The sequence below is a fragment of the Heteronotia binoei genome, chromosome 8 (assembly GCF_032191835.1).
Source record: "Heteronotia binoei isolate CCM8104 ecotype False Entrance Well chromosome 8, APGP_CSIRO_Hbin_v1, whole genome shotgun sequence".
NCBI lineage: Eukaryota > Metazoa > Chordata > Lepidosauria > Squamata > Gekkonidae > Heteronotia > Heteronotia binoei.
Window position 1 is genome coordinate 118491924 of NC_083230.1, and position 26240 is coordinate 118518163.

A 26240-nucleotide genomic window follows, 5' to 3' on the forward strand; every position below is an offset into this window, starting at 1 on the left:
GAAGATCCAGATTGGTGCATCTAGTTGAGGACAGGTTGTGGCTCAGTGACAGAGCATCTGCTTGCAGGATATCCCAGGTTCGATCCCTGGCTTCACTTGTTAAAGCATCTGGGAGTATGTAGTGTGAAAGACCTCTGCCTGAGACCCTGGACAGCCACTGCCAGTCTGGGCTAGCTCAAGAATCTGATTCAGTAGAAAGCAGCTACATGTGAGAGTTCCATTCATGAGAGAGGCTGTGGCTCAGTGGTAGAGCGTCTGCTTCGCATGCAGAAGGTCCCAGGTTCAATCCCAGGCATCTCCATTTATAGCAGACAATACTGACCTCAATCAACCAAGTGCCTGATTCAGTATAAGGCAGCTACCTGTGATAGTTCCATTAGGTTCAGATGCTGTGGCTCAGTGGTAGAGCGTCTGCTTGTCATGCAGAAGGTCCCAGGTTCAATCCCTGGCATCTCCGGTTAAAAGGGATCAGGTAGTAGGTGATGTGGAAGACCTCCACCTGAGACCCTGGAGAACCTCTACCACTCTAAGTAGACAACACTGACTTTGATTTGATGGACTAAGTATAAGGTTCAGTATAAGGCATTTTCAAGTGCCCTTTTCTTTACACTTCTCTTATGCCAATCAGATTTGCTGGACATTTAACACTGTGACTTTTGCCACTGTGTGAGAAAAGGCCATTGGCTTGATCCAACATGACTTCTCTTATGTTCTTATCTGAGACATCAGAGGTCATTTTGTAGAAAAACAGGTGGTGGAGCTCATTAGCATAACTCATTAGCATATCCCCCCCCCAGCAACCCAACGCAAGAAAGGAGAGCCCTGGGCAAACAAGGCCTGCTTGGGCTGGCTTGAGATCCATGTGTGAGTCAAAAGTCCAGAAAGCAACCCGCCGATCAAAATCACATAAGAAGCAGAGAAAGGCTGGTGTGGGCTTCTCCAGGGGTTAATGAGGGCTGCTGGGGGCGGGGCAAAGCCCCTGGTGGCTGGCTGGCTGCCCGCTCTCCTAATCCAGGGATTGCTATGCAGCTGCACCAACTATTCAATGGACAACATAGGTGGGGATGAAGAGGGGGAACCATCAGAAAGGTTCAGGAGCTGTGCTCCTGTGAGCTCCTGCTGAATCCGAGGCCTGTGACATAGGATTCAGAAAGCCATAGGTTAACACAAGAACATAAAAAAAGCCATGTTGGACCAGGCCAATGGCCCATCCTGTCCAACACTCTGTGTCACACAGTGGCCAAAAAACCCAAGTGCCATCAGAAGGTCCACCAGTGGGGCTAGAAGCCCTCCCACTGTGGCCCCCAAGCATCACTGCCCCAGACAGAGAGTTCCAACAATACGCTGTGGCCAGTAGCCACTGATGGACCTCTGCTCCATATGCTTATCCAATCCCCTCTTGAAGCTGTCTATGCTTGTAGCTGCCACCACCTCCTGTGTCAATCACCCTTTGGGTGAAGAAGTACTTCCTTTTATCCGTTCTAACCCGACTTCGTCAAAACTCTTCGCCATTTTGGCGGTGCGATGTTCCTATTTGCTTTGGCAAAGCCGCAAGCATTCAAGGCAGATGTGAGCCTCCAAATTCTCGAGAAAGCATGCTGGGAAGCTGCAGCTCCTCCCGGGGAAGGTCCACTTGAGAGACAGGCCTCTGCCATCTGCGCCTTGTGCATTTGCCCCACAAATGGCGGTGGAGCCTTGGCAAACAGGGCTGTGTCCTGAATAAAACAGGGCACGGCACTGACACAATGCACAGCCAAACCGAACGTAACTACCGCGCATCACAGAAGAAAGCAAACGATGTCCTTGAGCAACAGCCACATGGCACAGCTGCCTGGACACGCATGAACACATGAAGTTGCCTTACACTGAATCAGGCAATGGGTCCATCAAAGTCAAGCTGCGGAGTCTTGTGAGCAAAAATTCTACTTTGTGAGTTCCTGGCCATTAAAGTCGTGAGTGAGAGATTTGTCTGATGCCTACATTGGTTTGCTCTGCGGTCATCTTCCCCAAGCGAAGCCAAAAAAGTGTGAGCCGGAAGCCAAAAAAGTTTGAGCTAGCTCACACTAACTCAGCTTGGAGTTCTTGCCTACTTAGATTGGCAGCGGCTCTCCAGGTTCCCAAGTGGACAGCTTTCATGTTACCTACTGGTGGTGGTGGAAAGTAATGTCAAGTCACAGCTGACTTATGGTGACCCCAATAGAAGACGAATGGGGTGCTTTGCCATTGGCCGCCTCTGTGTTGTGACCCTGGACTTCCTTGGGGGTCTCCCATCCAAGTACTAACCAGGGCCGACCTTGCTTAGCTTTCCGTTATGAACATATGAAGCTGTCTTCTACTGAATCAGACCTTCGGTCCATCAAAGTCAGTATTGGCTACTCAGAGTGGCAGCGGCTCTCCAGGGTCTCAAGCTGAGGTTTTTCACACCTACTTGCCTGGACCCTTTTTAGTTGGAGATGCCGGGGATTGAACCTGGGACCTTCTGCTTACCAAGCAGGTACACTACCACTGAGCCACTGTCCCTCCCCACCAGCGTTCCTCCCCATCTGATGAGATTAGGCTAGCCTGGGCCATCCAGGTCAGGGCGTATCAACTACTACCTATACTCTGGTTGCTTTTCAGATCGCATAAACGACTGTGTTCAGTCGCACAGTCGAGTCCGACTCTATGTGACCCCATGGACAGTCACACCAGGCCCTCCTGTCTTCCACCATCCTCCGAAGTCTGCTCAAATTTGTGTTTGTTACAACAGTAACCCTGTCCCGCCATCTCATCTTTTGCCGTCCCCTTCTTCTTTTGCCTTCTACTACCTGACCCTTTTAACTGGAGATGTCGGGACCTGAACCGGGGACCTTCCGCATGCCGAGCAGGAGCTCTGCCAGTGAGCCACAGCTGCTCCCTGGATTTGAAATGCTGTATACTTTTGTTTTGAAATAATTTAAAAAAAAACACAGGTAGCCAACATAGTCAGCAGTGGACATCTTATTCACATACCTGTCATTAATGGTTAGAGACTCTAACCTTTTTCGCACACAGCTCACCTCGGAGTGACGTCCCTCTTCACCGCACAGCGTCTGCTCGGATTTCCCACCATCTGCTCCGCAGAAGCAGGAATAGCCGCGGCTTTTGCGTCGCTAACGTAAACTAGGTTTTAGCAATTTACATTTGCGACGCAGAAGTCCCGGCACTTCCTGTTTCTGCGGAGCAGATGGTGGGAAATCCGAGCAGACGCTGCGCGGTGAAGAGGGACGTCACTCCGAGGTAAGCTGTGTGGGAAAACGGCTACTGTTTAAGCATCGGGAGATATTGTAGTAAAGTGGCTAAAATCTCCAGTTCAAATCTCAGCTCTATCACGAGCAAAGTGGGTAGCCTGGGACACTTCTGCCGAAATGATAATACCGCCTCCTTACGGGTCACTGCATGGATTAAAATAAGTTTAGCCTTAAGAATCAGGTCTGGTGTGTGTGTGTGGGGGGGGGGGTAGATTGAAAAAGGGCTGCAAATCTAAAGGGGGGGTGGTAATTCTTCCTTCCAAGACATTTCCCCAATTCATGACATCTATAACCTCCATTAAGAGGGGAAGTAGAAGAAGAAGATATTGAATTTATATCCTGTCCTACACACTGAATTTCAGAGCGGCACACAATCTCCTTTACCTTCCTCCCCCATAACAAACACCTTGTGAGGTGGGTGGGGCTGAGAGAGCTCTCTCAAAAGCTGCCCTTTCAAGGACAACTCCTGCGAGAGCTATGGTTGACCCAAGGCCATTCCAGCAACTGCAAGTGGAGGAGTGGAGAATCAAACTCGGTTCTCCCAGATAATAGTCCGCGCACTTAACCACTACACCAAACTGGCAGGTATCTTCCTCCTGCGTGTCTTTCTCCCTCCCTATGGCAGTCCAGGTGGGGGCCCAGTTCTGACTGGAGAATGGTGCCTAGAAAAGAAGTTCAATCCCTTATTTTTGCCAGCAATGGAGAGGCCTCCATTCACCTTGGTGTCTTTAGCAGATGCTTTTCGAGGCTAAATTACACACCAGGAATCTACATATGGACACCCCCCCACCCGCAACAGAACACATAGTCCAGACTCACAGGCTCACATTCAGGTCAACCTAGTCCAGTATTCTAAGGGAAAACCCCCGCAATCCATCAATCTGATGGATCAGACCAGTGGTCCATCTAGTCCAGCATCCTGTCACATATAGTAGTCAGCCAGTTTTCGCTGCATGCTAACAACAGGGCGCAGTGGCCAAGACCTTCCCTTGATAAGAACATAAGAAGAGCCCTAATGCATCAGATCAGTTCAGCATCATGTCTCACACAGTAGTTAACCTGTTCTGGAGAGCCAACAACAGGGCATAAAACATATGAACATATGAAGCTGCCTTCTACTGAATCTGACCCTCGGTCCATCAAAGTCAGTATTGTCTACTCAGACTGTGTCCTGAATAAAACATATGAACATATGAAGCTGCCTTCAGCAGCTCTCCAGGGTCTCAAACTGAGGTTTTTGACACCTATTTGCCTGGACCCTTTTTAGTTGGAGATGCTGGGGATTGAACCTGGGACCTTCTACTTACCAAGCAGATGCTCTACCAGTGAGCCACTGTCCCTTCCCAAAAGACTGAGACCTTCCCCTTATAAGAACCTAACAAGAACCTGCTGGGTCAGACCAGTGGTCAATCTACATCCAGCATCCTATGGCACACAGTGGCCAACCAGTTCCTCTGGAGGGCCAACAAGAAGGACATAGAGGCCAAGACCTTCCCCTGATAAGAACATAAGAAAGTCCTGATGGGTCAGACCAATGGTGCATCTAGTCCAACATCCTGTCTCACACAGTGGCCTACCAGTCCCTATGGAGGGCCAACAAGAGGGCACAGAGGCCAAGACCTTCTCCTCATGAGAATGTAAGAAGAGCCCTGTTGGGTCAGACTAGTAGTCTATCCAGCCGAACATCCTGTCTCAAGCAGTGGCTAACCAGTTCCTCTGGAGATCCAACAACAGGATACAGAGGCCAGCCAGTTCCTCTGTACTGGCCTCCCCCTGTTAAAAACATAATAGCTTTGCTGGGTCAGACCAGTGGTCCATCTAATTGAGTATTCTGTCTCACACAGTAGCCAACCAGTTCTTCTGGAGATTCAACAACAGGGCACAGAGGTCAAGTGTTGCCTCCTGACACCAGTATTCAGAGTCTGACTGCCTCTGAATGTATAGCTTCCCTTTAGTCACCATGGCTAGTAGCCACTGATAGACCTATCCTCCATGAATTTGTCTCATCCCCCTTTCAAGCTGTTTATTCCTGTGGTCACCACTGCATCCTCTGGCAGCGAATTTCACATTTAATTGTAAAGACTGGTCAATGGTTCAACAGTAGACCTCCAGGGTCCAGCCCCCTGCACAATGCAGGAAACTCACAAACACCTCCCCCTAAATTCACAGGATCTTCATTGCTGTCAGAGGGCCATCTAGCCTCTGTTGAAAAACCTCCAAGGAAGGAGAGCCCACCACCTCCAAAGGAAGCCTGTTCCACTGAGGAACCGCTGAGCCGGAAACTTCTGATTTAATTTCAACCCAATGGTTCTGGTCCGACCTTCTGGGGCCACAGAAAACAATTCCACCCCATCCTCTAGATCAGGGATGGCCAACGGTAGCTCTCCAGATGTTTTTTGCCTACAACTCCCATCAGCCCCAGCCAGCATGGCCAATGGCTGGGGCTGATGGGAGTTGTAGGCAAAAACATCTGGAGAGCTACCGTTGGCCACCCCCGCTCTAGATGACAGCCCTTCAAGTCCTTGAAGATGGTGATCCTATCACCTTTCAGCCACCTCCTCTCCATGCTAAACATCCCCAGATCCTTCAACCTTTCTTCAATGAGCTTGGTCTCCAAAAGGGGATGAGACTCCTCACCATCTTTGTCGCCCTCCTCTGGACCTGCTCCAGCTTGTCTATATCCTTCCTAAAATGCGGTGCCCAAAACTGTACACAATACTCCAGGAGAGGTCTTACCAGAGCAGAGTAAAGCAATACCATCACTTTATGTGAGCTAGACACTATACTACAGTGTAGTAGGACATCAGATGGCTTATTACTGTAGCAATGAACACAAAAAGCATTCTTTAAGACAGTTTATGTATGGAAAATACACATTCACATATGAAACAAATTAACCAGAGAATAACTGGTTAACTGTTAACAGTGATTCAGGGTAGCTGCCCCAAACCATATTGGCAATTTAAGTACTGAAACTTCACGCTTGCCTTTCTTAGATAGTCAATCTTAAATGCTTCCCCCACAGAAGCCGAATTAGTGATCTTGGGACTTGATAACGTAGCAGAAAATACACATGCGCCGGGATCATTCGCATCATATATATTTTTAAAAGTCCGATTCCTTAAAAACCCCAGAAACTAATAAGTCCTGGATCCATTAAGGATAAGATCTCTGCCCAACAAATTAAATAAAACAATTTATTGAGGCCTGGGTCTGAGATAAACTAGATTTACTGGTTGACCTTCTATTCATGTAAAGAACAGAATTAGCTCTAATTGCATTAGAATAGAATCCACTAAATTTCTTCTAATGTGGCATTTATGCAAGTGTTGCTGTAATTGTTTACTACAAAGATAGAGACGCTTTGATTATAATCTATTTTTCCACTCGGTTTTAACTGTGCGGTCAAAGCAGTTCGAGAGAAACCCCTTGAAATAAAACGCTTCGCTCTTCTCCTTATTAGGAGAGCTACGTCGGAATGCTGACCTATCAAACAGAATTGCACTAAAAACAATTCCAAATAATTTTTATTCAAAAAGTAAGAATAAGCCTGCCCTATAGCGCACACAGCAAAGCTGTCATCCACTTCGTTAACTTTCTGACTTTTTAACTGATTACATGAATATCATTAACAGGGGTGGAATTCTAGCAGGAGCTCCTCTGCATAATAGGCCACCCCCGCTGATGTAGCCAACCCTCCAAGAGTTTACAAAAAAGAGCCTTGTAAGCTCTTGGAGGATTGACTACATCAGGGGGCATGGCCTAATATGCAAAAGAGCTCCTGCTAGAATTCCACCCTTGAATATATCTGTAACATATTCTGGAGAAAAAGAACCCTTTCTTTTCAGAAGATACAGGCACGGAATCAGAGGAGGAAGCATTTCAGAAGGAGCTTTCCCTTTGTGCAGGTGGGAACGAGGCATGCCTCTTCTTAAGACGGCTTCTGCCACCAGCAGTTGATGCCAGTGCAGTAAAGGTAAAGGCAGTCCCCTGTGCAAGCACCAGTCGTTTCCGACCCATGGGGTGATGTCGCATCATGACGTTTTCGCGGCAGACATTTTACGGGGTGGTTTGCCATTCCCTTCCCCAGTCCTCTACGCTTTACTCCCAGCAAGCTGGGTCCTCCTTTGACCGACCTCGGAAGGACGGAAGGCTGAGTCAACCTGGAGCCGGCTACCTGAACCAGCTTCCGCTGGGGATAGAACTCAGGTCGTGAGCAGAGAGCTCGGACTGCAGTACTGCAGCTTTACCGCCTTGCCCCGCGGGGCTCCTTTTACCTAGTACAGTACTTATATTCAAAAACGATTTACTTGACAACATGCTGCCTGAACAGTTGTTTAAAAAGGAAACCTGGGTTTAATTCACTGTGTCAGAAAAGCAAGCTTCGCAGCACTCTGCCGTTACCCGAATATTGACTGCGCCTTCTGCAAAAAAAAGTTTCTCAATTGGCTTTTATTCAAAATGTACAGCCGAGGGAAAGAGAGGGCACAGATATTTAAATCCAAGAAATGAACTATCCAAGTTTTTAGGGTTGCCCACTCCAAGTTGGGAAATTCCTTGAGATTTGGGGGTGGAGCCTAAAGAGGGCGGGGCTTGGGGAAGGGAGGGACTTGAGCAGGGTATCACGTCATAAGGGCCACCCTCCGGCACAGCCATTTTCTTCAGGAGAGCTGATTTATTTAGTCTGGAGATCAGTTGAGTAATTCCAGGAGGGTCTTTAGGTCCCATCTGAAAGTTGGAAACTGTACAGGTATCAGGTGCTCTGGAGCACAGCACAGGAATATGATGTATGATGTGAGGAAGAAGAAGAAGAAGAGGAGGAAGAAGAAGAAGAAATTGGATTTATATCCCGCCCGCCACTCTGAATCTCAGAGTCCCAGAGCGGCTCACAATCTCCTTTACCTTCCCCTCCCTGCAACAGACACCCTGTGAGGTAGCCTTGGGTCTCTCACAGCAGCTGCCCTTTCGAGGACAACTCCTAGGAAAGCTATGGCTTACCCAAGGCCATTCCAGCAGGTGCAGGTGGAGGAGTGGGGGAATCAAACCCGGTTCTCCCAGATAAGAGTCCGCACACTTAACCACGACACCAAACTGGCTCTATTTGTTTGATTTATGGACATTCATTACAGAAATCTCATGGTCAATGCTTTGAGCCTGAGGAAAACATTAAATGGATGGGCATTGTGAGCTTTTGTACACAAACTGCTTCATGTACTGGTCAAGGACATGTGAAGGCACCATGACACAGACTGAGGGCAGAGCTATTGAGCCAAACCTCTCTCCCTTCTGTTGGCTGAGGCTCAGCAAGCCCCAATTGAAGCTGTCTATGCTTGTAGCTGCCACCACAATCTCCTATATCTTCTCCCCCCACAACAGACACCCTGTGAGGTGGGTGGGGCTGAGAGGGCTCTCAAAGCAGCTGCCCTTTCAAGGACAATTTCTGCGACAGCTACGGCTGACCCAAGGCCATTCCAACAGGTGCAAGTGGAGGAGTGGGGAATCAAACCCGGTTCTCCCAGATAAGAGTCCACGCACTTAACCACTACACCAAACTGGCGCTCTAGGCCTGACAGGAGCCTAATTTGGCCCCTGGGCCGCATGTTTGACACTCTTGTGTGGGCAGCAGACCAAAGTTTGAGTTCAGTGGCACCTTTAAAGCCAACCACGTTTTATCCAAGGTTTAAGCTTTTGCAGGGCCACTAGACTCAAACTTTGCTCTATTGTTAATTTGTCCATTTCACTCCATGACATAACTTTTGTAATCCAATCCCATTTCTCTGGTATTTTTTTCTTGCTTCCACAGCTGCGCATACGATGTCCTAGCAGCTGAGAGCAAGTACCATATTAAAGTTCTGTCTTCTCAGACAGCCGAGGACCTCAGGGAAGGGTACCCATGAATAGCACATCCCTGAATACTAGTGGCTGACTAGTACTGAGGGAAAGAGAACACAGGATGAACTGGGCCGACAAACATCCACAGATAACGTCAATGGCTTGTTAACACTAAAGCCGTTTCAGCTGAGCAGGAGGGAATGAAAGGAACCTGAGAATGCCACCCCCAAAGCTTCTTCCCAAACGGGTTCCCTCTGTACTCACATCTTGTCCTGACCAGCCCCCACTCTCAGCGTCAGCCTCGGGATGACCGGAGACGGTGCGGGAACGACAGGCTCCACTTTGATTTGCTAAAGGGAACACACGGAACTGTTAGATGCTTCGCAGCTCTGAACGCAGGAACTTAAGCTTGCAATTAATTCCATAACAATGTAAGAGAAGCCATGTTGGGTAAGAAGCCATGTAGGGTATCCAGTTTAACACGCTGTGTCACACAGTGGCCAAAAGCCAGGGGTCATCAGGAGGTCCACCAGCGGGGTCCAGAACTCCAGAAGCCCTCCCACTCTTGCCCCACAAGAGGGGAGAATTGCACATAGTCTGTACAGTCAACAAAATGGGACGTTCAGAACCCAATGCAATCTAGGACAGGAACTATATGTGCACCTTCTTAGTTGGGTTAGGTTGAACATAATGCAGTCAAAGCACCCTCACTGCTTTCCCTCAATTGTTCTTTCGCAAATTGTGGCACTGTCACCTGATTTAATAAGAGCAGGGGCATTTGCAAATTGTGGCACTGTCACCCTGATTTATTAAGAGCAGGGGGACGAAAGAGTTCCTGATATCTCCACTGGGAAATAAGAACATAAGCGAAACCATGTTAGATCAGGCCAGTGGCCCATCCAGTATAACACTCTGTGCCACACGGTGACCAAAACCAAGGTGCCATCAGGAGATCCATCAGCAGGGCCAGAACTCCAGAAGCCCTCTCACAATTACCACCCGCCCCCTCCAGCACCAAGAATACAGAGCATCATTGCCCCAGATAGAATGCTCCATCTTTAATATAACAGAAGCCATGTAGGATGAGGCCAATGGCCCATCCAGTCCAACACTCTGTGTCACACAATGGCCAAAACCAAGGTGCCATCAGGAGGTTCACCAGTGGAGCCAGAACTCCAGAAGCCCTCTCACTGTTGCCCCCCCCTTCCCAGCACCAAGAACACAGAGCATCACTGCCCCAGGCATAAGAACATATGGGAAGCCATGTTGGATGAGGCCAATGGTGCATCCAGTCCAACACTCGGTGTCACACAGGGGTCAAAACCCAGGGGTCATCAGGAGGTCCACCAGCAGGGGCCAGAAGCCCTCCCACAAGCACAAAGAACACAGAGCATCACTACCCCAGAAATATCCTATGAAAATAATCCTACAAAAAGAGATTGATACAACTGTAAAATAAGTGAGAGTTCAGCATTCTCTTGAGGACCTTGTTTCCCACCTTGGGGTCCCTGCTTGGGCGGCATCGGAATGTTTTGAATAAATAAATAAATGACAAGTAACTAAGAAAGATATTCAAAGGGCTTTTGAGCATTTCACTGGCCCTCTGCTGCAGCAATGGATATGTCTGGGGTTGCATTTTGTTGTGTTGAACTTCCCAGCCATCGTTCTGGGCAAAAGGAGAGAGAGAAAACTGATTTCGGCCGTGCTTGAAGTGTACTGGCTTTTAAACACGTGGATTAACTGAGTGCCTAATTTCTCTCGTTGCTTATGACCAGGGGTGGAATTCTAGCAGGAGCTTCTTTGCATATTAGGCCACCCCCCCCCCGATGTAGCCAATCCTGCAAGAGCTTACAAAAAGGAGCCTTGTAAGCTCTTGGAGGACTGGCTGCATCAGAGGGCTGTGGGCTAATACGCAAAGGAGCTCCTGCTAGAATCCCACTCCCGCTGATGACATTTATGTCTTTACAGTTGTCTTCACTTTGAGGAGAAAAGGAAGGGAGTAAGTTTAAAAAAACAGAATAAACTTCAAGCAAACAATGCTCGTTGCTTCCTGTGATACCGATATGTCGCAGGAAGTAGAGAGGGCCTTCAAACAAGGATTGGCAGCTCCGGGTTGGGAAATACTGGGGGGTGGGGCCTGAGGAGGGCGGGGCTTGGGGAGCGGAGGGAGCTCAGCGGGGTATAATGCATGAAGACCACCTTCCAAAGCGGCCATTTTCTCCAGGTGAAGTAATATCTGTGGCCTGGAGATCAGCTGTAATCCCAAGAGATCTCCAGGTACCACCAGCATCCTCAGAACATTAGAAGAGCCCTGCCGGATCAGACCGGTGGTCCATCTAGTCCAGCATCCTAAGAACATCAGAAGAGCTCTGCTGGATCAGATCAGGGGTCCATCTAGTCCAGCACCCTAAGAACATCAGAAGAGCTCTGCTGGATCAGATCAGGGGTCCATCTAGTCCAGCATCCTAAGAACATCAGAAGAGCTCTGCTGGATCAGATCAGGGGTCCATCTAGTCCAGCACCCTAAGAACATCAGAAGAGCTCTGCTGGATCAGATCAGGGGTCCATCTAGTCCAGCATCCTAAGAACATCAGAAGAGCTCTGCTGGATCAGATCAGGGGTCCATCTAGTCCAGCACCCTAAGAACATAAGAAGAGCCTTGCTGGGTCAGACCATTGGTCCCTCTAGTCCAGCATCCTAAGAACATCAGAAGAGCCCTGCTGGATCAGACCAGGGGTCCATCTAGTCCAGCATCCTAGGAACATAAGAAGAGCTCTGCTGGGTCAGACCATTGGTCCCTCTAGTCCAGCATCCTAAGAACATCAGAAGAGCTCTGCTGGATCAGATCAGGGGTCCATCTAGTCCAGCACCCTAAGAACATAAGAAGAGCCTTGCTGGGTCAGACCATTGGTCCCTCTAGTCCAGCATCCTAAGAACATCAGAAGAGCCCTGCTGGATCAGACCACTGGTCCCTCTAGTCCGGCATCCTAAGAACATAAGAGCCCTGCTGGATCAGGCCAGTGGTCCATCTAGTCCAGCATCCTAAGAACATAAGAAGACCCCTGCCCCCCAACTTTTAAAATCCTGGCTACAGGTTTAGTCGCTGCTCACTTCTTCCGATATAGACTTAATAGTAAAAACCCAATGGGGGAGCATTTTAACCTTCCAGGACATTCAGTTGCTGACCTAAGAGTAGCACTTCTCTTGCAAAGGAATTTCAAAGGGAGGTTAGAAAGAGAGACCACTGAATTGCAACTGTTGACGAAGCTCAAGACAGTGCACCCTCCTGGACTGAATCGAGACCTAGGCTTCCTGTCTCAATATCAACGCTGCTTTCTCCACGCCTACTACCCCTATTCTTATCGCACCTCATCCAATCACACCTGCTATTGTCATTCATCCACCTGCTAGATATTTGCCTGCTATTGATATTTGACATCTGGAATCACTCCACTCTCCAAGATATAAGGAAAGATAGATTCATGTTCTAGCTGAGCCCATTAGGGGAGGACAGGATATAAATTTGATAAAATAAATAAAATTTGAAGAAGTCAGCAGTCACTCACGAAAGCTCGTACCTTACCAGAATCTGTAGTGTGCATACACACAAAACTGTATACCTACAATTAAACTTTATTGGTCTTAAAGGTGCCACTGGACTCACACTTTGTTCTTTTATTATCTGTATTTATCTACCTGTATCCAGGTGTGGGGTTTTTTTGCAGAAAAAAAACCGAGCAGGAATTCATTTGCATATTAGGCCACACCCCCTGATTCCAAGCCGACGGGAACCGCGTTCCTGCTGGGGAAAAAAGTCCTGCCTGTATCTAATTTGCTGCACTCAAAGGTCTTACCAACTGCTTTAATCCAATCTTAGCTATACTTATTGCTCAGTTATTTATGCATCTTGACTCTTACTAGCCCTTCTTGGCACTAAAAAAGGTAAAGGTGGTCCCCTGTGCAAGCGCCAGTCATTTTCCGACTCTGGGGTGATGTCGCATCACGACGTTTTCACGGACGGCTTCTTACAGGGTGGTATGCCATTGCCTTCCCCAGTCCTCTACACGTTCCCCTCCAGCAAGCTGGGTAGTCATTTGACCGACCTCGGAAGGATGGAAGGCTGAGTCAACCTCGAGCCGGCTACCTGAACCAAGCTTCTGCCGGGATCAAACTCAGGTCGTGAGCAGAGCTTGGATTGCAATACTGCGGCTTACCATTCTGAGCCATGGGGCTCTTTCTTGGCACTACCCCACCTCCACCCTCCAAAAAACCATGTAAGACTTGAGGAAGTCTGTTTCAATGTATCTGAGGAAGTGTGCATGCACAGGAAAGCTTATACCCAGAAATGAACTTTGTTGGTCTTCAAAGTGCCGCTGGATTCAAACTGTTGCTTCGGACCAACAGGGCTACCAACCTGAATCTCTCGTCAGGGGCACATTTGCTTGTTTTTTTAAAGTACGTTACTGGGATGTGAGGAGCCCCATGGCGCGGAGTGGTAAAGCTGCAGTACCGCAGTCTGAGCTCTCTGCTCACGACCTGGGTTCGATCCCGGTGGAAGCTGAGTTCAGGTAGCTGGCTCAAGGTTGACTCAACCTTCCATCCTTCCGAGGTCGGTCAAATGAGTCCCCAGCTTGTGGGGGGGGGGGAGTGTAGATGACTGGGGAAGGCAATGGCAAACCACCCTGTAACAAGTCTGCCGTGAAAATGTCATGATCGACGTCACCCCAGAGTCGGAAACGACTGGTGTTTGCGCAGGGGACTACCTTTACCGGGATGTGTCCTTTCGATGGTTAATTTCTTTCTCTTTTTTTATAAAAAAAGCTGCAAGTTCTGCAATAAGACCGGAAACCTGGCCTAGCAGAACAGCATTTACAGTGGATTACGGAAGCTTCCCGAATCACCAAAGAGGTAAAGTCCGGCAATATAAGACTCCTTTGTAGCTAACTAAAAAAAAATACATTGTGAGTGGATTTGTCCAGTTTTATGTATAAGCAATACTTCTTTCACCTGAACTAATACTAGTAGTCATCTAAGCCCCTTATTGCCATGTGCTGGGCTTTTTAATTTTTTTTTTTTTTTTGCTTAATCTTCAAGGATTTAGCCGCTTTGCCACATACCTCAGGGCACCAACTGATAAAGCTCTAACTCTTCGGGGTTTTTTTCCAGGACACCAGCAGAGCGGCCTTGCAAAAAATGAAAATCACTCAAGAGATTTAAAGGGGGGGGGGATGTGGGGACGGGAAGAGAAATTTATTTTCGAAATCCTGACTCGCGGCAAAGAGGTAGACTTTCCCCTCTCCCTTTAAAATAAGGAGTTTTTGGGAGGGGAGGGGGGTTTTTTCAGCGGAAGCTTATCTGTCGAGATCAGTTTAAATTTTAATTCTATCTGGGGACTCTTTCATCCAGCCTAGCTTTTAAAGTTTATCTTTTGACAGGGACTTTTCAACAAGGTAATGGGAAGCTTTGTCAATGTAATCTGCCCCGGCTTATATTGCTTTTCCCTAAAAATACAATATATTTTAGGACTATAAAGAATAGACTTTTTTAATAAGGTTATGCTGTCGCGTTCCTGTTTCGACGGTGCCGCTGATTTCTAAGGAAATCGGACAGGGAAAATAAAAAGCTGTACAAAGAACGAGCGATATATAACTGGAGAGGAGCAACCGCTTGATCTTTCGAGTAGATTCATTTTAACAGCATAATCACTGTTTTGGTCACGTGTTACGTTTTAGGGTACAGCCCCCCCCCGTTAAAATTTGAATATTAAGCACCTGTTAAGCTGGAGTTAGAAGAAGATGATATTGGATTTATATTCCGCCCTCCACTCCGAAGAGTCTCAGAGCGGCTCACAATCTCCTTTACCTTCCTCCCCCACAACAGACACCCTGTGAGGTAGATGAAGATACTGGATTTATATCCCGCCCTCCACTCCGAAGAGTCTCAGAGCGGCTCACAATCTCCTTTACCTTCCTCCCCGACAACAGACACTCTGTGAGGTGGGTGGGGCTGAGAGAGCTCTCCCAGAAGCTGCTCTTTCAAGGACAACCTCTGCCAGAGCTATGGGCAATCAAACCCGGTTCTCCCAGATAAGAGTCCGCACACTTAACCACTACACCACACTGGCTCTATTTGGAGATACAGCAACAGGTCATGGAGGCCGAGGCCTTCCCCTGATATGGCCTCCTGGCTATGGGATTCAGCGGATTAGTGTCTCTGAATGTGGAGGTTCCCTTCAGTCTCCATGGCTAGGAGCCACTTACAGACTGGTCTGCCATGAATCTACCTAATCCCCTTTGAAATCTGTTTTCTTCCTCTGGTCATCACTGCATCCTCTGACAGCAAATCCCACATTTTAATCACTCTCTGGCTGTGATCACACACATTAAATAATGCACTTTCCAACTGGATTTGGCCAGTTCACACAGTAAAATCCCGTTGGAAAGTGCACTGAAAGTGGATTGACACTATATCTCACATTGAAACCAGAATGGAATTCTCTAACCTAGCAGTGCCTAACCTTAAGAACATAAGAGAAGCCATGTTGGATCAGGCCAGTGGCCCATCCAGTCCAACACTCTGTGCCACAGAAGAACATAAGAGAAGCCATGCTGGATCAGGCCCATGGCCCATCCAGTCCAACACTCTGTGTCACAGAAGAACATAAGAGAAGCCATGTTGGATCAGGCCAATGGCCCATCCAGTCCAACACTCTGTGTCACATAAGAACATAAGAGAAGCCATGTTGGATCAGGCCAGTGGCCCATCCAGTCCAACACTCTGTACCACAGAAGAACATAAGAGAAGCCATGTTGGATCAGGCCAGTGGCCCATCCAGTCCAACACTCTGTGCCACAGAAGAACATAAGAGAAGCCATGTTGGATCAGGCCAGTGGCCCATCCAGTCCAACACTCTGTGCCACAGAAGAACATAAGAGAAGCCATGTTGGATCAGGCCCATGGCCCATCCAGTCCAACACTCTGTGTCACAGAAGAACATAAGAGAAGCCATGTTGGATCAGGCCAGTGGCCCATGTAGCCTGACACTCTGTGTCACATAAGAACATAAGAAAAGCCATGTTGGATCAGGCCAATGGCCCATCCAGTCCAACACTTTGTGTCACATAAGAACATAAGAGAAGCCATGTTGGATCAGGCCAGTGGCCCATGTAGCCTGACACTCTGTGTCACAGAAGAACATAAGAGAAGCCATGTTGGATTAGGCCAATGGCCCATGCTCCATATTCTTATGTGTCACATAAGAACATAAGAGAAGCCATGTTGGATCAGGCCAGTGGCCCATCCAGTCCAACACTTTGTGTCACGTAAGAACATAAGAGAAGCCATGTTGGATCAGGCCAGTGGCCCATGCAGTCTGACACTCTGTGTCACATAAGAGAAGCCATGTTGGATCAGGCCCATGGCCCATCCAGTCCAACACTTTGTGTCATGTAAGAACATAAGAGAAGCCATGTTGGATCAGGCCAATGGCCCATCCAGTCCAACACTTTGTGTCACGTAAGAACATAAGAGAAGCCATGTTGGATCAGGCCAATGGCCCATCCAGTCCAACACTCTGTGTCACATAAGAACATAAGAGAAGCCATGTTGGATCAGGCCAATGGCCCATCCAGTCCAACACTTTGTGTCACGTAAGAACATAAGAGAAGCCATGTTGGATCAGGCCAGTGGCCCATGCAGTCCAACACTTTGTGTCACGTAAGAACATAAGAGAAGCCATGTTGGATCAGGCCAGTGGCCCATGCAGTCCAACACTTTGTGTCACGTAAGAACATAAGAGAAGCCATGTTGGATCAGGCCAGTGGCCCATCCAGTCCAATACTTTGTGTCACGTAAGAACATAAGAGAAGCCATGTTGGATCAGGCCAATGGCCCATCCAGTCCAACACTTTGTGTCACGTAAGAACGTAAGAGAAGCCATGTTGGATCAGGCCAATGGCCCATCCAGTCCAACACTTCGTGTCACGTAAGAACATAAGAGAAGCCATGTTGGATCAGGCCAATGGCCCATCCAGTCCAACACTTTGTGTCACATAAGAACGTAAGAGAAGCCATGTTGGATCAGGCCAGTGGCCCATGCAGTCTGACACTCTGTGTCACATAAGAACATAAGAGAAGCCATGTTGGATCAGGCCAATGGCCCATCCAGTCCAACACTTTGTGTCACGTAAGAACATAAGAGAAGCCATGTTGGATCAGGCCAATGGCCCATGCAGTCTGACACTGTGTCACATAAGAACATAAGAGAAGCCATGTTGGATCAGGCCAATGGCCCATCCAGTCCAACACTCTGTGTCACACAGTGGCCAATATATGTGTGTGTGTGTATACACACACACATATATATACTGTGGCTAATAGCCACTGATGGACCTCTGCTCCATATTTTTATCCAATCCCCTCTTAAAGCTGGCTATGCTTGTAACCTTTTTGGCACCAGGGACATGTTTTGTGGAAAACAATTTTTCCATGGACTGGGGTGGGTGGGGGAGTATGATGGTTTCAGGATGATACACAATTGTGCACTTTATTTCCATTCGTTTGGTGTAGTGGTTAAGTGCGAGGACTCTTATCTGGGAGAACCGGGTTTGATTCCCCACACCTCCATTGCACCTGCCGGAATGGCCTTGGGTCAGCCATAGCTCTCACAGGAGTTTTCCTTGAAAAGGCAGCTTCCTGGAGAGCTCTCTCAGCCCCACCCACCTCACAGGGATTCTGCTGTGGGAGAGGAAGGTAAAGGAGATTGTGAGTCGCTCTGAGACTCTGAAATTCAGAGTGGAGGGCAGGATATAAATCCAATGTTGTCGTTGTCTTATTATTATCACTACATTGTAATATATAATGAAATAATTATACAACTCACGGCCCGATTGCTAACAGGCCACGGACCAGGACCGGTTCACGGCCTGAGCACCCCTGCTCTATCTTCATGGAGAAATGGCTCCCTTTTTTAAAAAAATACCTTCCGTCTTATCTATACCCTAGCCTTGTTCTATATTTTAATCCATGCTAGATCTTTCTGTTAACTTGTATGTAATTTTGGTTATACGGCTATCATAACTCTGTTTATATGCTTCAGAGTTGTGCATTACTGAGGCAGTGGGCGTGATCGCGGCCTCTGCGTAGACTAGTTCCTTTTGTCCATCCTGAATCTATTACCCATCAGGCATTTTAACGCAGATCAACACAGCTACCTTTCCAAAACTGTATATACCCAGGGCTTATTTTGTAGAAAAAGCCCAGCAGGAACTCATTTGCACATCAGGTCATACGCCAATGATGTCATCATTGTTTTGCACAGGGCTTTCTCGTAGAAAAAAAGCCCAGCAGGAACTCATTTGCATATTTGGCCACACCCTGTGACATCAAACCCAGCCAAAACTGTGTTCCTGTGCGCTCCTGCTTAAAAAAAAAAAAAAAAAGCACTGTATTTACCCTGTTGCACTGAATCTTTTGACTGAAATTTAGCTGTTTCTACCGGTTTCGTGGGTCTAAATACCGTTAGCCACCACTTGCTGTTCCTGACATGGTTTTTACATTCCTATCTGTGGGCTGCTTTGAGAACTGCTTGGAATGGAAAGATGGAGTGGCAGTTGTCAAAATAAATAAAAAAGAATTGTGACGTTTTTCACACAGCTCAACAGGGGCAGGGGGAAAGACGGACGAGAAAGCCTCCTCTCGTCTCCCCGCCAATTCCCTTGACTCACCTTTTCGTGTTTGTGCTTCTCTTTTTCCTTCTCTTTCTTCTCCTTCTCCTTCTTCTCCTTTTCCTTCTCCTTCTTCTCCTTTTCCTTCTCCCGCTCTTTCTTCTTCTTCTTCTCCTTTTTGTCCTTCTTCTTCTCTTTAGGCTTCTCCTTCTCCTCAAACAGCTTGTCGGGAAGCATCGACGAGAGGGGGGGCAGCATGGAGGGGAGCTTCAGGGCAGCCGGGGGACTGAACAAGGGCAAGGGTAGATCTTTCGAAGGCAGGAGGAGCGCTGCCGACGAAGCTTTCACCTTGTCTTTGTTTTTGTCTTTCGCTTTCTCTTTGTCTTTCTTCTCTTTGTCCTTCTTGCTCTTCTCCTTATCTTTCTTCTTCTCTTTATGCTTCTCCCGCTCTTTTTTGGTCCCACCCTCTTTTAGCTTCACTTTCGTCTCATCATCGAAGTCTTTCATTTTGAATTTGAAGGGATCCAAATCCTCCTCTCTCATCAGATCCTTCCAGAGACACTTCCCTTCTTTGCCGCCATCCTTGTCTTTCTCCTTCTCTTTGTTCTTCTCCTTCTCTTTGTTTTTCTCTTTGTTCTTCTCCTTCTGCTTCTCCTTCTTCTTCATTTTTGTCTTCTGCTCTTTCTTCAGCTTCTTTTTCACCTCTACGGACGAAGCAAGCTTAGTTTTCTCCTCATAAACCTTGAGCAGGGGCTCCGGAGTCGGCGGAGAAGCGGAAGGAGACGAGAAATAGGAGAAATTGGCCGGCAAATTCGTGGAAGCGCCCATGTTAGCCTTTCGGATGACCTCATCAATTGAGTCATCCATCGTCCATGAAATGTCTGAACTTGAAGTTCCACCAGAGGGAGGAACCGGGGTGGCTCCTGTCTTATTTAAACTACTGTTGGCCGAAAAGGAAGCTTTAGGCGTCGTAGTCTCAGATACGGAAAGTCTTTTCGGGCTGGTGAAAATATCCCCCTCTGATTCTGATCCTGAAGAAAACTCAAATGGATCAGGATCTCGTTCAGCACAAGCACGGGCAATTACAGCGTCGATGGAATCATCAATTGTCTTGTCAGCCACTGCCACTTTCTTTGTCGGATTCTCACTGTTTGGTTTCCCAGAGTCAACGGGGGCCGGCCCTGGTTTTACCTGCACATTCTCCTTCCCTATCTTCTCACTTAACGTGGATAATGGGATCCTACTTGGTGCCTCTTGTTTAATTGCCACTAGAGGAACATGAGATGGAACTTTGGGGCTCTTAGGACTTCTGGGGCTCTTGGCCCGGCCTGGGGACTTCTTCTCTTTGGATCCAGTCTTTGGCGAGCGAAGGGGACTTCCCACAACTGCCGGGGACGGAGGGACTTTGGGAGTTTTCGTTTTCTGGCCCGGGGAGCTGGATTTCCCCTTGGCTTTAGGCACAAATGCTTTCGGCTCCAGCGGCTTGGGAACGGGCAACTGGGATTTGGAAATGGGAGCCAATACGGGTGGTTCTGGAGAGAGAGGAATCAGATCGGCACTGTCCTGGACGCAAACCGGGGAGAGCATTGGTGGGATTTTCTGGGCGTTGATTGAACTAAGTGGCTCACGGGGCTCTGGAGTCCCATCCTCGACTTTCACGCTAGTAAGTTTTGGCCTTTTCACGGCAGGCATTTCCTCAGATTCGGGACTCTCTAGTGGCCGCTTGCTTAGATAATTTTCATCGTTAACGGCCTCATCTTCTTCCATCTCGCCCTCCTCCTCCAAAGGTACTTGCATGGCTTCTGCTGATGTCCCGCCATCGGTTGGTACCTGCTCTTCCTCTTCCTCTGTTGTAAGAAACAAGAAAAATAGAAGCGTCATCGGTGATCTTTTTTTGTCTTAAAGACGATTTTATGAGAAACAAAATGGCACCGTCTAAATTACTCTTTTAAACAATTACAAATAAAAAGTAATCAGCAACTTAACTATCATCCAAACCAGGGGTGGCTAAACATGCTTAATGTAAGAGCCACATAGAATAAAGTTACATGTTTGAGAGTCCCAAGAAGGGAGGGAGGGAGGGAGGGAGGGAGGGAGGGAAGGAAGGAAGGAAGGAAGGAAGGAAGGAAGGAAGGAAGGAAGGAAGGAAGGAAGGAAGGAAGGAAGGAAGGAAGGAAGGAAGGAAGGAAGGAAGGAAGGAAGGAAGGAAGGAAGGAAGGAAGGAAGGAAGGAAGGAACTTTAACTTTAAATGCATTCTCCAAACTACTGGCTGGCTTGGCTTGGAGAAGTGATTTAAAGAGAGAAATGCCTTCTCCAAGCTGGCTGACGGGGTTGGTGGGGGCTTTGAGAGCCACACAATATGTGTGAAAGAGCCACATGCGGCTCCCAAGCCACAGTCTGACCACCCCTGATCCAAACTATCCTATCTCTTTGCTTCTTTGTGTGAGCAGCTGTCTGCTTGATATTTATTTTCTCAGCTGGATAGGCCAAGCTAGCCTGATTTCGTCCTATCTCGGAAGCGAAGCAGGGTTGACCCCGGCTAGCATCTGGAAAGGAGATCTCCGAGGAATACCAGGGGTGTGATGCAGAGGCAGGCAACGGCAAAACAGCGCTGAACATTTTTTTGGCTTGAAAACCCTACGGGGTTGCAGTAAGTCAGATGCGACTCGACAGAACTTTCCACCATAAGTCCATAAACCCTGTTTTGGTTGTTATCGTGTTCTGTGGACAAATGTAACTACCTTACACTGATTCTTCAAGGTCAGTATTTACTATTCAGACTGGAGTGGCACTCCAGGATCCAAGCAGAGGTCTTTCATATCACCTGCTCCGTAACTCTTTTAACAAGATGTCAGAGACTGAACCTGGGACATTCTGCACACAAAGCAGATGTTTGTCCACTGAACCACAGCACTTCCCCTAATGCATGAAGCAGCCATATTCAGAATTCAGCCCCCCTCCCGGCCAAGCTGCCAAATGGCGGCTAAGGATGGGGGCCGCATTTGTTGCTCCGGAAGGAGGGGGAGCCTATCTGCCTTCCCGTGCATATGGGGACCTGCGGGGGGTGAGGGGGTGGAGCGCTGGGGCTATAAAGTCCCACTCCCACCCCAAACCACGTAGTTTCTTCTCAGTCTTGGCCTGCCTACCCACCCTGCAGTAGTACAGGCTTCGGCTGGTTGCCTTGTTATTGGGGCCAGGTAGGAATTGCTTGGATTGGGGTGTTTTTTCGCCTGTATAATGCCCCTGTATAAATCGATGGTGCAGTCTCATTTGGAATACTGTGTACAATTCTGGTCACCGCACCTCAAAAAGGATATTATAGCATTGGAAAAAGTCCTGGAAAGGGCAACTAGAATGTTTAAAGGTTTGGAACACTTTCCCTATGAAGAAAGGTTAAAACGCTTGGGGCTCTTTAGCTTAGAGAAACATCAGCTGCGGGGTGACATGAGAGAGGTTTACAAGATTATGCATGGGATGGAGAAAGTAGAGAAAGAAGTCCTTTTCTCCCTTTCTCACAATACAAGAACTCATGGGCATTCGATGAAATTGCTGAGCAGTCAGGTTAAAACGGATAAAAGGAAGTACTTTTTCACCCAAAGGGTGATTAACATGTGGAATTCACTGCCACAGGAGGTGGTGGCAGCTACAAGCATAGCCAGCTTCAAGAGGGGATTGGATAAAAATATGGAGCAGAGGTCCATCAGTGGCTATTATATATATATATATATATATAGGCCACTGTGTGACACAGAGTGCTGGACTGGAGGGGCCATTGGCCTGATCCAACATGGCTTCTCTTATGTTCTTATGTGACACAGAGTGTTGGACTGGAGGGGCCATTGGCCTGATCCAACATGGCTTCTCTTATGTTCACCTACCTTGTACTGCTTGACAGTGGATTAGGGCAATTGGAACTGGTGGGCTGTTAATTCAGATGGTCACTTGGCAGGATGGAGTTAGAGCAAGGGTGGCCAATGGTAGCTCTCCAGATGTTTTTGCCTACAACTCCCATCAGCCCCAGTCATTGGCCATGGAGAGCTACTGTTGGCCACCCCTGAGTTAGGGGATTTTTCTTGGCAAAGGTGAACACCCATGGCCTAGCCCCAGTTTAGGAGGGCAGGTGGTCAGCCAGACCAGCAGATGGGTTGTATGGCTCCCTGCTGGGAGGGCAGATCACATGGGACCCTCCCCTACTGTGGCTCCTTCAGGATGGTTGAGGCCTGGATAGAGGAGGGGCTTGTTTGGACAGGCTGGCCCAGTATTAGCCATACTGAGAATGGCTCATACCGGGGGCAGGGTGGCTCATCCATACAGGACAGGATAGGGTCTCAGGTGACCCTTCGGCTTGTCCTGCTTATCAGTATGCCCTTGCCGTTCAATTTGTGTTAAATAAAAGTGGCCTGATTAGTTACCCAAAAATTGTGTGTGCCTCTTCATTCCCACTGGGGGGGGGGGGAGCAATCAGACCCTTGGTCCATCAAGGTCAGTATAGCCTCTTCTCATAGCCAGAGGCTCTCCAGAGTCTCAGGCAGTGTTGCTATATATTTTATATTGGTAAATTTATATTCTGCCCTTTCCCAGGTGGGCTCACACCTACGATGTGATCTTTTCCAACTGGGCATGCCGGGGATTGAACTTGAGGTCTTCTGCTACCGAGTGGAGGCCACCACTGAACCATGGCACCCAAAGTGCCCAGAGACTTCAAAGTGACATCACCACTAGTTATCTCCAAAATCAACGAAAGCCAAACAGAAACAGGAAGGGATGCATCCCACAACCAGAAGCTCATATTCCTTACATCTGCCTGTTCCATTAGGACAAAAAACCACAGGATGCTAGGCATGATGGACACAATTTAGTTTTTCATCTAATGAACCCATGAATCTGCCTTATAGTGGACCAGACCCTTGGTCCACTGAGGTCAGCGTTGTCTACCCAGACTGGCAGCAAATCTCCAGTACGTCATGCAGTGGTCTTTCTCATCACTAAATGCATTGTCTTTTCAACTGGAGATGCTGGGGACTGAACCTGGGACCTTCTGCCTGCCAAGCAGATGCTCTAGCGGTGAGCCATGGCCTCTTGTCTTCCTTAATGCTGGTCACCTGACTTCCAAACATGTCCTAGGTCAGGACACCTTTCATTCATGCCACAGAATTTAGGCTTCCCTTCCTCTCTTCCCATCCACTTAGATCAGGGGTCCCCAACTTTAAAGCCTGCAGGCACATTTGGAATTCGGATACAGCACGGTGAGCACAGCAACAAAATGGCTCCCTCAGGAGGCAGAGTCAGCCACAAAATGATTAACACAGCTTAACTTCAGTAACAAAGCATAGATCCTTCTGCAGGGGCGGCAGCTGCTGCCAAAGAAACATTTTTATATATATGGCTGCAGAAGCTTTATGTTCACCATCATCTTAACAGTGCCATCTTAAGAACATAAGAGAAGCCGTGTTGAAACAGGCCAATGGCCCATCCAGTCCAACACTCTGTGTCACATAAGAACATAAGAGAAGCCATGTTGGATCAGGCCAATGGCCCATCCAGTCCAACACTCTGTGCCACACAAGAGAAGCCATGTTGGATCAGGCCAATGGCCCATCCAGTCCAACACTCTGTGTCACTTGGGGAGCACAGTGGGAGGGCTTCTAGTGTCCTGGCCCCACTGGTGGACCTCTTGATGGCACCTGCTTTTTTGGCCACTGTGTGACACCGAGTGTTGGACTGGATGGACCATTGTCCTGATCCAACATGGCTTCTCTATGTCTGGGGCAGTGATGCTCTGTATTCTTGGTGCTTGGGGAGCACAGCGGGAGGGCTTCTAATGTCCTGGCCCCACTGGTGGACCTCCTGATGGCACCTGGGGTTTTTTTTTTGTGCGACAGAGTATTGGACTGGATGGACCACTGGCCTGATCTAACATGGCTTCTCTTCTGTTCTTAAAAGCATGCACTTTTGTTACTTCAGCAACACATAAAAAAGTAAAATAAAACTCTGAAACTGTGCAAAGTCTTCCTCCCCCCCCCCATGGATCCAATTTAAAGAAACTCAATTGGAAGCAATTTTTTTCCCAGGCCTTTAGAGGGGACATTTCTCTCCTTCTAAAATGTGTCAATACTCCAATTGAGGAGAGTCAAGAGCCCTGGGCTGAAGCGTGAATCGTGCCAGCATGGCAAATTAAGTAAAACGAGCTAACAAGTCAAGCTTTTGCCAAGGCCCTGAGGATTTGCAGCGGCCAGGCCAGAGTGGAGACTTATGCCCGGCGGATAAAGCCTCAGTCTGCTGTGCAAAACGAGGGGGGGGGGGGAAGTGTCCGGGAGTTCAGTTTTGCTTGGGTGGACATGCACATTTCTAACTCTCAAAAGAAGAAGAAGACAGAATGATGAAGAAGAAGCCGGCGACAGCAAATCGCTGTTGACTGAGTTGGCACCGGCCAGAAACAGGCTGAGCTGCCAGTTTGCATACTGCTGGTTTCACACATCCGGTTCAATCGCTATCGTATTATGGGAACGAAATCTATTTTTGTGCTTCCTGGCGGTGCGGAAAAGAACAGGAGTCCGGGAGCACCCGAAAGACTGACAAAATGGGTTAGTGCGGTAGGAGCTTTCCTGAGTCACTGCTCGCTTCTTCAGATAACGCTAACATGTAAATCCATCGGTCCTATATATTGGAAAATGGGGCAATAGCAGGTGCCAAATTACATTGGCAGGCGAATGACAGAAGGTGTGATTCGATAGGAACATAAGAACGTAAGAGAAGCCCTGCTGGAACAGGCCAATGGCCCACCCAGTCCAATACTCTGTCACACAGTGGCCAAACCCCCCCCCCCAAAATCCCCCACCCCTCAGGTGCTACTAGGAGGTCTACTAGTGGGGCCAGGACACTCGAAGCTCTCCCAGTGCTGTCCCCCCCGCCCAAGCACCAAGAATACGGTGCATCACTGCCGCAGACAGAGTTCCATCTATACCTTGTGGCTAATAGCCACTGATGAACCTCTGCTCCAGATGTTTATCCAATCCCCTCTTGAAGCTGCCTATGTTTGTAGCTGCCACCACCTCCTGTGGCAGGAGGCTGAGGTGTGATATGTTGAGGGGTAGTAGGCATGGGGAAATCAGCACTGGTAACAAGACAGGAAACCAAGGTCTCGATTCAGACCAGGAGAATGCACTGTCGTGAGCAGAGGTGGGATTCTAGCATGTGCTCCTTTGCTTATTAGGCCACACGCTACATCAGGAGGGTGTGGCCTAATAAGCAAAGGAGCTCCTACTAGAATCCCACTGCTGGTCGTGAGCTTCATTATCAGTTGCGACTCAGCAGTCTCTCTTTCAAATCTCCCTTTGAAATTCCTTTGTAAGAGGAACTGTTACTTTTGGGCCAGCAACTTAAATGTCCTGGAATCATGGAATTGGGCCATAAAGGCCATCAATCACCTGCTCAGGGCAGGATCAGACTATTCGTCTTTATAGTTAAAGGTAA

General features: G+C 48.2%; 1 protein-coding gene and 2 non-coding genes across 3 annotated transcripts in view; 2 read left to right on the plus strand and 1 right to left on the minus strand.

The window, feature by feature from the left end:
• TAF3 (TATA-box binding protein associated factor 3) overlaps positions 1–26240 on the minus strand; it is a 242457-nt gene that overhangs the window by 48151 nt on the left and 168066 nt on the right. Inside the window, exons 3-4 of the mRNA XM_060245966.1 lie at positions 18827–20613; positions 9366–9451 (exon numbers count right to left, since the gene is read on the minus strand). Of these exons, the coding sequence (XP_060101949.1) occupies positions 9366–9451; positions 18827–20613 (1873 nt within the window). The remainder of the gene's footprint in view (positions 1–9365; positions 9452–18826; positions 20614–26240) is intronic.
• TRNAA-CGC (transfer RNA alanine (anticodon CGC)) lies at positions 233–301 on the plus strand. The gene has a single exon. It is a non-coding gene; the product is annotated as a tRNA-Ala (tRNA).
• Positions 389–457, plus strand: TRNAD-GUC (transfer RNA aspartic acid (anticodon GUC)). Its single transcript has one exon. It is a non-coding gene; the product is annotated as a tRNA-Asp (tRNA).